Source organism: Protopterus annectens, chromosome 5.part1, assembly GCF_019279795.1.
Source record: "Protopterus annectens isolate FY-2018-M chromosome 5.part1, PAN1.0, whole genome shotgun sequence".
Taxonomy (NCBI): Eukaryota; Metazoa; Chordata; order Ceratodontiformes; family Protopteridae; genus Protopterus; species Protopterus annectens.
This window is the reverse complement of record NC_056736.1, coordinates 344,837,047-344,849,307: the sequence shown is the minus strand read 5'-3', so window position 1 is coordinate 344,849,307 and position 12,261 is coordinate 344,837,047. Positions and strand designations below refer to the sequence as shown.

The following is a 12,261-nucleotide window of genomic DNA, read 5'->3' as shown; positions in this document are numbered from 1 at the left end:
TTTAAAACATGAGGTAAAATATCACAGTAGTGAAGTTTTTATCAGGGCAACACCATAAATGTGGTAGTTAGCGCTTGTAATCCACGCACAGCTGTTGCCCGGATAACAGCAGAGCAGTCGGGATTACAGTGGGTGGGTTTACGGTATTCATGTGGGGCTTGTGACTGTTTCTCCTACACTAACTTGCCCTTTGGGTCAAAAAGGTCTCACTGTGGATCACTAATAGTTTATTTCTGCTGGTAAAGTCTGTCGTATTTGGGTTATGGAGGAAATAACTTATATTTGTTGTGCAAGTACTTAATGTAACTCGAAGTCCCGGTTGCGGTGCAAATTCATAAACCTTAATGTGTTGCTAACATGCCAAGTGCTTATTACAGCTGTTGCCCCGATAATGGAAAAGTACCTCAGTTTCTATCATAGCAATGCTAGTCTCACTTGTATGCTCAAGTCTTACCTCTTTGAGCCTTGGTAGCCAAACTGCATTCCATACTAATGCCTGTAGTATTAGAAGTGAACTCTTACAGCTTGTCAGTTATTTAATTAATGTGGTGTCCTTTGTTACATTTTAATGTTTTATAATGTCACACGTCTATGAACTTGCTTTTTTCCATGCACACAACATAGGTGGCTATGGATGTGTGGTACCTCCAGGGAGTAATTTTGCACATTGGTGAATCTGTTATTCTCAGTTATTGATTCTTTTCTTTTGCAGTCAGCCAGTCAGGGAGGTGAGCTGGACTTGGAGAACCTCGTTTCAAAGCTTTCCGTCTTGAAAGACTTCCTGTCATCAATTGAGAAGAAGGTACATATCTCAGTTTTACTCTCTAATTTTATTCAGAAACAGACAACTGGAGGAGACTGTGTGGACTATTGCCATTTAGAAGGCATGCATTCATATATGAAGAGTAGGCTCTAAAAAAGCTCCCTATATGTTGCTGTTAGGAAGCACATTTCATGTGTCCTCTCATATTGTTTGTGTGTAATGACGTGTGACTGACTGCACTGGAAGCTTAAATGCCTGTATTGACCACAGGAGAGCTGTGGGCTTATGATAGTTAAAGTTCTCCTACACTATATTTTTTCCCAGCAGTTTTCACACATATGATTATTGCAGAGCACATGAGATGGAAATATGACTGATCATTATTTTGATATGCTCCATGTGAAACTTCAAGCTGCAGTGGTAGTTATTAGTGTTCCTGTAGATTTACATCCACCCCTCTGTGTTACACAGTGGTTAGCACAGCACAAGTTATGTAAACAATTTTACTGTTGTGGTGTGGCAAATGTGGGTGACTTTTTTATTAAGGTGGCCTATTGGTGAATGGTTCCAGTACCTGTACATGAGCTATTTATCTGATGGCTATTCAAAGAACAATGACATCTTTAGTGAAAACTTTTGTTTAAATTGTGAGTAGTATACAGTGTCTTTAATACTGTACCAGCAAAATGAGAGCCAGCATCAGCTTTTTTTGTCTGAAAATGAAAATGGATACATTATAGAGGCGAAAGTAAGGATAAATTTTTGGCATGTGAGAGAACGCAGCTACTGCCCATTTGTTTATTATCATTCTTGGTGTTTGAAACTTTGGAAACAGTTCCAGAATTATGAGACTTAAAATACCATGAGTCATGTGAAAGATTAGATGGAAATGGTAGAGGACTCTAATTCTGGTTGCATAATGATTCTTTTGGGAGGATGGATAGAAATACAGGTCACTAGTTTTGGTTGAGTAATGGTGCCTTTGGAAGGGTAGATGGGGATACAGGACAGTAGTTTTAGTTGAGCAGTTGTGCTTGGAGTATGGATTAGATGGTTTTGGTTGAGTAGCAGTGCTTTTGGAAAACTGGTATGTAGGCTCTTAAGACATAGCATCCAGCTGATGCACATTACTAGTATTTTCTCTGAAAAAAGAGCAAGGGGGAATGTCAAAATATTGTTGTCTACCTGCAGTATGACATATTTTAAGACTTACCTTTCAGCTGGCCTTTATAGTATAGTGTTTACTATCAGTTTTATTTTTTTTTCAGCAATAATTTATTTGGATCTTACTATGCTAACATATCAGCTGTTTTTAATATGTTTCTTTACATGCTTTCTGGTTCTTTATTGCTAAAGAAATGGAAGAGCTCCCTGGGTAGACTTACTTTAGTCATTATCAAAACTAAGCATATTTCTGTAGTGAAATTAGTAGAATTTTATTGTTTTCTACTCATTCTGTTGGTGTCTTGTTTTTTGGAGCTGCCTTGTCTTCTCTGCACATGTGGAGCAAGTAAAGTTGGCAGATTTCACCCCAGAACACAAAACCATTACATTTGAAATGTTTCTGTTACAGCGAAAGCCAGCACTTACAAATAAATATGGCCACGATGGTGCAGTGTTTAGCATTGCCACCTCACAGCAAGAGGTTCTCTGGTTCAGTCCATGGCTGGGGTGTCTTAATTGTGGAGTCTGCATGTTGTCCCTGCAGTCGTGAGTTTACTCTGTGTTTTCTGATTTCCTCCCACATTCCATAGACATGCTGCAGGTAGATTAGACACTCATTTGGCCCTAGGTGTGAGTGTGTGCATGTGTTTGCCTTATATGGAAGGTCGGGTGCCAGGCTGGCAACTCAACACCAGAAAACTCCACTTCCAATTGTTCTGCGGATCGTTGTTCAACTGTGTTGACTCTTAATGGGAAAAGCCAAAAGTAGACGTTTATTGCAAATTGTGAAATGTCACAGTAACATAATGATCATAATGCTATTAAATTCACAGCATGTAAAGAATGTCGTGGGCACACATACAATTATAGAGGAGAAAACAAACCATTGTACATATTTTTCATGAAATTTGTGCTTTAAACATGTTTCCTTTTTTTAGCAATTATCATTCAACATTACATAAATTGCTCAAATCCTGTCTTCCCTTAAATTTCACTCCTTCTTGAACATTATTCTGCATGCATTGTCCCACAGATTATATTTATTTCTATGTAATTTGCTCCTTCCCTTTTCTAAATATCCCACCTCTAATTGTTTTATCTCCTTCACAATATTTAATACTACTTTTAAGATCAGTTTAGATTTTGATTTCCATTTTCTAGTAATTGTTTTTTATTTTTTTTTTTTTGTAGCCAATGGCATTAAACTTTGCAATGCTTATACTGGTCCTAGTCAGCACAGATCCTTTAACTGAGACCAAAAGAATAATTTCCTTAGTTAGAATAATTTGCTCCCCAAATAGTTATGACAAAGTACACTTCAGAGAATTTTAAAAAATTTACCAACTCATTACATTCCCAAAAACATGTTCCCAGTTACCTGTGTCTTTCCCACCACATCAACAATTGCTAGCTACACAAGTACAAAAAAATCACTGATCCCTGCTTAGGGTATATAAATGCCTATGGAAAACATGGAAAAATCCTAACCCTTCTGGACTTTGTTTTATACTTGGAAGCCATGTAGATGTCCTCCCACTGTTGCTTTGTGTATTGCCTTTCCGTTATCTCTTCCTAATCTTTTCTAACCTATTCTGATTGATACAGTAGTTGTGTAGTATTTTGTATGCATTACAAGTTGTCCCTTTTATAACAGCAGCTTCTTTTCTAGTCTGAAATAAAAACTCATCCAGAGCTGCTCTTTCACTTAACACTGCCCTTTTCCTTTCTCTTTACCTGTACTCTTTTAGTTTTTGGTTTGGAAGACCGTCCCCAACCTACAGTCCATACTTCTGCTGGGCCACATCCTGCCCTGTTCTGTTTCCCTCCATAGCTATTAGCTCCAAATACCTTGGTTATTTTTCCAATTTTCTCTAGTAAATCCCAGCCCCCTGTCATCTATTTTCTACATTCCTTCTTGCTGTCATCCCTTTTGGTAAAATCTCCTTTCTCCATTCCCATGTTAGCTCAGTGCTCAGAATATTCAGAATATTATATATATATATATATATATATATATATATATATACATATATATATATATATATATATATATATACATATATATATATAATGTTCAGTATGGCTGTTGTTCTCCTTAAGGGCCTGCATCCAAAATCCTACCTCTCACCTTATTTCTTGAAAGCCCCCATCAGCTTTCCTCCTCACGCCTTTCCAGTCTGATTGGTAACCTTCTGTTTGTGCTATATATTTGAGCCTTAATTGCATAGTTGTAAAGTATCTCTTCAAATCAGGTAGTCATAAACCACCTTGTTCTGTGGGTGAAACAACTTTGCCCATGTAACGTCTGCCCCTCCTACCTTGCCAAGTTAATTCGTTTCACTCTCTATTAATTACATTCTATAACTTCTCCTTTGGTTAATTAAAAATATGCCCAAGAACCAAAAAGATGTCTAAAACCAGTGAACAGAAAGTCCAAAAGAACACAAAAATCTCCTAGACCATCACTTTTTTTTTTACTAGCCTGAACCAGAAGTTTGGTATTTTGATAAAATATGCCTCGGTACTCGATAAGTTGACTCCAATCTTGGATTCATATTTGACCAGTCTCTCAGTGGTGGCATCCCTTTCAGCAGAGTCTATCTTTTTTTTTTTTTTTATGGAGACTGAGAGATGTTCTACATGTTTCACTGTTGTGCAGTCATCACCTGTGGGTTATCCCTGCTGCGGTAGCGCTCTGCCGGCCTGAATACCAGAGTAAATTTAATCCAGTAGGTAAAGTAACCAGTAATAAAAAAAACCAAATAGTATGCAGTCCACGTACTATCCGTATTGAAGTATTATCTTGTAATTACTCACAGGCAAAGTAAAGTTCAAGTGAAAGTGTAAATAAAAAAACAGACCTGGGTTTCAGTTAAAAGGTGGTGAAAATAAGTCCGTTTGTTCGTATATGCACTTCAGTGAATTCCTGTTCAAGATTCCGGCTCTGGTAGCAGTATAGTTGCTGATCCAATCCTGTTAGCGTAAGTACACAAGAGCTGGAACGGAGGATAAGTGCAAAAGGATAAACCAAGCAATGGGGAAAATTTCCCGTGGCAGAATGCAGTAAACAGTCACTGAGTACAGTCCAGCGAACTGTCCGCCCAAAGCTGTAACTATAGGCAGACTGACGAACCAAGTCCGCTCAAGTTGAGGCACAAAAATACCAGTCACTAAAAACAGTCCAGCGGACTGTCCGCCCAAAGCTGTAGTTGTAGGCAGACTGATGAACCATGTCCGCCCAAATTAAGGCACAAAAAGCTGCAAAGTTCTCCACGAACCCAGTCCGGCTGAATTGACAATAAAGTGAAGCAGAATGAAGCCCTAGGAAGTTGGCTTTCTTAATCCAAAAGGCACAGGAGCAAGCTGACACAATGATGTTAAACGCAGACACGCGTTTTTCGTTCAGATATGTATCTGAACTTCTTCAGACAAAACGCTGACAAGTTCGTCAGTTAGGATTTAAATACATCTGTTTAATCATGTGGTTTAACCTAATTAAGTGCATTTAACATTACAATGTTCCTATACTTGTTTATATGAATATATTTCAATGTTCGACATTGTGGGGTTTAAATATTATCCAACAACCTACCCTAATAAAAATATTAAACTCTAAATTTTATTAATATTTAAATAAATTTTAATAAACAATGTAAAAAATATATATATGTAAAACATTTATTATTTAGATTTTAAAAAAACATCCTACTCCCTTAAACATATTTTAAATATTTGAAGTATATTCAAAATATATTTAAAAATATATTTAAAAAATTATTTAAAAAAATATTTAAAATGATACATGGCTTATAAGGTTATATAGAATAATATTCTCTATATTAATAAATTATTAGATTGTTAAGTAGACAGTTCATAGTGGACAAGTTATGGTATTATGGCATATAAATTTTATTACCTTTAATGTCTATAAAGTAAATTCTATGTATATGAAATTTTATGTACAAATGGTTGCAAAATTTACAAGCAATTTTTTAACAATAGTGTTTTTAACATGGATTTTACTGGAAAAATAAAGAACAGATGCGTGATTAATAATTTAATGATGTTGTTTTACACAAATAATGGGACAATATTTTTAGTTAAAAAATCTATAAAATATATTAAAAACATACATATATTAAAATTAAGAAACTAAATCTATATATATAGGTTTTATAGGCATAAAGTCTAGTATTTAATAAATTTCAAAATATTCAAAAGTGTTATTAATAAATATAGAATAAATGTATTATTAATTTTATTTATGAAAATAACAATACAATTAGGTGCATAATGAATTGGTTAATATGTATTGTTTTCTACAAATAAATTCTAAGTACCTGAATATAAATATGAGTCTATCAAAAATAAATATAATAAATCACTTAAAATTCGTTTGTTAAAAATAATATTTATTTGATTATATCTACCTAAAGTTTTTCTAAAAATTTTTAAGATCCATATCCCATTGTAAGTAATTTAAAAACTTCTGTTCATCTCAGCAAGTTTTTCATTTTTAATACACATGCAATAGAACAAAGTTCATTAAGTCCTGGTTCTCTATATGCCGCTAGGCGTAGTTGCCATGCCAATTCGTGTTTTTCCAATTCTAGTTTTGAAAAAGTATCGGTGATGTAATCACATTGGTTAATTTTGTTTAAAATTTGGTTGATTACCATAAATTTAAAACTGTGACTTGTATTGGAATTGCAGTGTCTGGCTAAAGCATTTTCCTCTTTGTTCTTTCTGATTGCATATATATGTTCATAGATTCTATCCCTTAGACGTCTATCCGTTTTTCCAATATAAAAACATTCACATTGTGTACATCGAGCAAGATAGACAATAGCTTTAGAGTTACAATCATATGAACCATGAACAAAGAACTTGTCTCTTCTTATAATAAACATTTCTGACTCATCAATGTAACAACAATATCTACATGCCCCACATTTGTGGGTACCCCTATTCCTTTTCTTAAGGTTACATTTCTGTTCTAATAATTTTTTCATATTTGTGCCCCGTCTATATGTAACTACAGGACCAAAATTGATCACTTTTGCAAGGTCTTTATCTGATGTTAACCAATACCAGTATTTTCTCAGTACTTTACATATTTCCAAAGCTTCTGGACAATATGTGAAGGTGAATGCAATAGTGTAGTTTTGTGCTTTATCTATTTTGTCTACATTTACTTCTTGTTGGGGTATGTAAGACTCAGTTAGGGTCAATTCAGTACCCTCACTTGATGTTACATTAAATGTATGTGTTACATTTCCAGGACCTCCATGTAAAATGGCTTTATATATTCCAATTTTTCTTTTATTAATAACTTCTTTAAATATTTCATCTAGAAATTCTGATGGGTATCCTCTACTATAAAATTTGTGGTACAATGAGTTGCATTCATTCTCAAAGTCCTCTTCTAGGGTGACCATCCTAGCCGCCCTAACAAGCTGACCTTTGACTACTGATTTTTTCTGGTGGCTAGGATGGGCACTTGTGTAATGAAGAAAAGTATTCGAGTGAGTACTCTTTCTATAAATTTTTGCTATATAACCTTCTGTGCCCTTGCTAAGTTCTACGTCCAAGAAATTGATTGTATTATCTTGATAGTTTTTTGTGAATTTTAAGAATGAAGAAGTTGCATTGAAGAAATCAACTAATTGATCTGCTTGTTCTTGTTCTCCTTTTAAAATGATAAAAATGTCGTCTAAAAATCTTTTATATGTAAATATAATTCCATTCCATTGACTATTAAAGATGTGATTTGTCTCCCAGTAGGCCATGACTAAATTTGCAAAACTTGAGCCTACTGGTGACCCCATGGCGACCCCTATTTTTTGTATATACAATTCATTTTCAAAAGACACAAAATTATATTTCAAAATTATGTCTAAGAGTTGTTCTACCACTAGACATTCATTAGTGGTAGCACCTTTTGATCTAATAAAATCTACAACCCATTCTGTACCTAGATCATGGGGTATACAAGAATAAAGATCAATAACATCCACAGTTAAAAAATTGTGTTTAGTATCAAATGTAATATTTTGTATCTCTTCCAGAAACGACCATGAATCCTTAAGAATGTGTTTTTCTTTACATACATAATTTTTCAATAAAGAGTCTACTAGCTTGGCACATGCATATGTCATGGATTGTCTGGCATCCACTAGCGCTCTAAATGGTGGATTAAATAGGTCCTTGTGGAGTTTAGGAATGCCAAAAATTTTTGGTATTCTGGGTGTTAGCATAGTTAAATATTGTTTTTGACTATTATCTATTAGTCCATCCAAAAACATATCATTAATGAAGGTTTTTATACTAGTGAATGCTTTATTCAATTGATTTTTGTTTGAACCCTCATATGTGTCCTTTTCTAAAACTCTTGTCATAATGTTTGAGTAATCTGTATTATACATTACTACCAGGCCTCCACCTTTATCTGGCTTCATTAGTCTAAGTGGAAGTCTTCTTAGTTGTTTTAACAGAGTTTCATCCTTTGATATATTAGATTTATATTTTCCTTTTTTGTTTCCTGTTAGGTATCTGAATTCATTTTCACATAATTGTTCATACATGAATAAAGTAGCATTCTGCGGTGGATTATATGTACTTGCTATCCTTAGTTCATTCTCATTTATACTTGTATTACCTAACAGTATATTTAAATTAAGTTTGCGGATGAATAATTTAAAATCTATCAATAATTCTGCTATATCACATCTCTTTGAGGGTACAAATGTCAACCCTTTGGAAAATAATTCCACTAGGGTTTGATCTATAACACATTCAGTATAATTGTAGATTTTAAAGTCACCTTCTTCGTTGGTTAAAATTTCATGCAGTTTTAGGCCTGAAATTTGTTGTTGCTGCGGGTATTGTATGTTCTCTTGAACTGTGGTTGTTTGTTCGTTTTCCAAGTTCCCCCCTTCCCCCCTCTGTAGTTTTTTTGATGATGATACTGTTGCTGTGGTTGGTCCTGGTCTTGCCATTCAACATCCATCCCAGAATCCTGGTAAATGTCTCTTTGGGGGGGAGGATTTTCTAGGTCAAAGTTGTCACCATCAAAGCTATCATTTATTATATCGACATCATAGTTACTTTGGCCTTGACCATTGTTAACATTTTTATTCCATGTTGTGTTTTTCTTAAAATTTTGTTCAGTGTTGCCCTTTGGAATACGCACACTGTTCTGGGAGGTTGGGGGCTTTGGGAAAGCTGACCCTTCCTGATATGCTTTCAAATCTCTATTTAACTTCTTTAACTTATTCATTTTTAGTTTGTTCATTTGTTGCACAATACTTGTCAGAGACCTATTATATTCAAATTCATATCTGTTATAGTCAATGTCGTTTTTAATTTCCTGCTCTAAAGATGTAGTTTCACTCATTAAATTATCCAGTGAGATCTGGTAGTGTTTAATCATGCATCGAATTATTTCCAGTCCATGATTATTGTAGATAGAAATAAGCTCATTGTAGAAATCTATACCATATTCTAACCCCGTAGGGTAAGAATAATGCCTTAAACCTTTGGGTACTATTTTCTCTTTTAGCCATCTATTAAAGTAATTCAGTTCCAATTGCAACTTTTTAATTTTAAATAATTTATTGTCAAACAATTTTAACTTGTCCACTATGTTACCATGAGTATCATTGTCTGCTATATGTATAGCCCCTCCTATTGGGCTGTCCATATCTAATTCATTATTAAGCCATGTATGCAAATTAAAATTATTTGAAATAACAGTTCCAATTTGTTCCTGTGTATCCCTTGTACGTCTCCGTTGTGGTAAACCACTGTTACCACTCGTTGTTGCCTGTGCTTCCGTTGGTTCTGTTGGTGCATTAGTATTCTGACTTAATCTGTTGCCGCCGGTATTAGTGACATAATCCACTTTTTCCGATAAGCGGTCCAACCGCTGGTTAATTAATTCCAAAAGTTGGGTTAGATTACCTTGTGATGAAGGTATTTCCTCGTGTTCCATTTCCATCCTTTTTAGTGTACAGTCAATAGCCAAAAACACACCAAGAAGATTGCACACTTATAAAACTGGTAAAGAAACAAAAAATTGACTGTAACACTGTTAGAGGTGGAAATCCTTTGTGCCAACACACAAAGTAAATTTATTCCAGTAGGTAAAGTAACCAGTAATAAAAAAACCCAAATAGTATGCAGTCCACGTACTATCCGTATTGAAGTATTATCTTGTAATTACTCACAGGCAAAGTAAAGTTCAAGTGAAAGTGTAAATAAAAAACCAGACCTGAGTTTCAGTTAAAAGGTGGTGAAAATAAGTCCGTTTGTTCGTATATGCACTTCAGTGAATTCCTGTTCAAGATTCCGGCTCTGGTAGCAGTATAGTTGCTGATCCAATCCTGTTAGCGTAAGTACACAAGAGCTGGAACGGAGGATAAGTGCAAAAGGATAAACCAAGCAATGGGGAAAATTTCCCGTGGCAGAATGCAGTAAACAGTCACTGAGTACAGTCCAGCGAACTGTCCGCCCAAAGCTGTAACTATAGGCAGACTGACGAACCAAGTCCGCTCAAGTTGAGGCACAAAAATACCAGTCACTAAAAACAGTCCAGCGGACTGTCCGCCCAAAGCTGTAGTTGTAGGCAGACTGACGAACCAAGTCCGCCCAAATTAAGGCACAAAAAGCTGCAAAGTTCTCCACGAACCCAGTCCGGCTGAATTGACAATAAAGTGAAGCAGAATGAAGCCCTAGGAAGTTGGCTCTCTTAATCCAAAAGGCACAGGAGCAAGCTGACACAATGATGTTAAACGCAGACACGCGTTTTTCGTTCAGATATGTATCTGAACTTCTTCAGACAAAACGCTGACTAGTTCGTCAGTTAGGATTTAAATACATCTGTTTAATCATGTGGTTTAACCTAATTAAGTGCATTTAACATTACAATGTTCCTATACTTGTTTATATGAATATATTTCAATGTTCGACATTGTGGGGTTTAAATATTATCCAACAACCTACCCTAATACGGGAAATTTTCCCCATTGCTTGGTTTATCCTTTTGCACTTATCCTCCGTTCCAGCTCTTGTGTACTTACGCTAACAGGATTGGATCAGCAACTATACTGCTACCAGAGCCGGAATCTTGAACAGGAATTCACTGAAGTGCATATACGAACAAACGGACTTATTTTCACCACCTTTTAACTGAAACCCAGGTCTGGTTTTTTATTTACACTTTCACTTGAACTTTACTTTGCCTGTGAGTAATTACAAGATAATACTTCAATACGGATAGTACGTGGACTGCATACTATTTGGGTTTTTTTATTACTGGTTACTTTACCTACTGGAATAAATTTACTTTGTGTGTTGGCACAAAGGATTTCCACCTCTAACAGTGTTACAGTCAATTTTTTGTTTCTTTACCAGTTTTATAAGTGTGCAATCTTCTTGGTGAATACCAGAGTAAGTGTTTTTGTTTGCCTCTGCTGCCATCGCCTGTATTCTGACATCAGGTCATCAGTGCTGTAAAGCAAGGCAACTGATGTCATTACATCATTCTTTCTTGCCGTGGAGCCTGTAGCAGAAACAGTTCACACAAGTGCCGGGCGGTCGCTACCAGAGGTTGAATTTCAGCTGAAAACATCTACAGCTAAGTACCCCGTTGGGGATCTTTTTTTCTTGGACTAACTGATATCCAAAAAAGTTAACAATAGTTTCACCTGTGGAAAGCAGATCCCACACCGAGACTTCCATTCATTTCCATTCTTCCAAAAAAAATGTAGAGATAAAGATAGAGACAGACCACACAAGGCTAAGCCTTCCAATGACGCTACAGCTAAGCAGGTCATCAATATCCATGCAGGCCTCTACTGAGACCCTTTCGGAGTCTGGTATGCCACAGAAATCTTCATCTTCCGAGCCTTTGGCTGTCTCTGCCTCTGCTGGGTCAGGAGCCACGACCCAGGCACCGGCTTCCGAGGAGGCCTTTTGCACTACCGAATCTAGACAAAAAATGATGTCTTCACATCAGACTACCATTTCTCTCAGACGAACGGATTCTCTCAGGCCTAGAAGCCAGGCCACTCCTAGGAAATCTACTTTTAGCTACCATCTTGCTACTACTCCACCACCCCAAGCACAAATGCTTAAAATGGCGGAGGATCTCATCTCCCTTATCCGGGGTAGTCCGGCCACTACTTCTAAAAGGAAAAGGCATCCTTCCCCAGAAATTGACAGAACAGGAGTCTGAGGAATCTGACTATTCAGTTTTTGAAGAGGAGCAACATCCCTTAACTACTTATGAGGATTCAGATGCAGAGGAATCCATCCCTTCTGCCTCCCCTCCA

General features: G+C 36.0%; 1 protein-coding gene across 1 annotated transcript in view; it reads left to right on the top strand.

Annotated features, from left to right (window-relative positions):
- Positions 1-12,261, top strand: part of INPPL1 (inositol polyphosphate phosphatase like 1) — a 1,746,155-nt gene that overhangs the window by 516,956 nt on the left and 1,216,938 nt on the right. Inside the window, exon 7 of the mRNA XM_044073026.1 lies at positions 713-802. Within this exon, the coding sequence (XP_043928961.1) occupies positions 713-802 (90 nt within the window). The remainder of the gene's footprint in view (positions 1-712; positions 803-12,261) is intronic.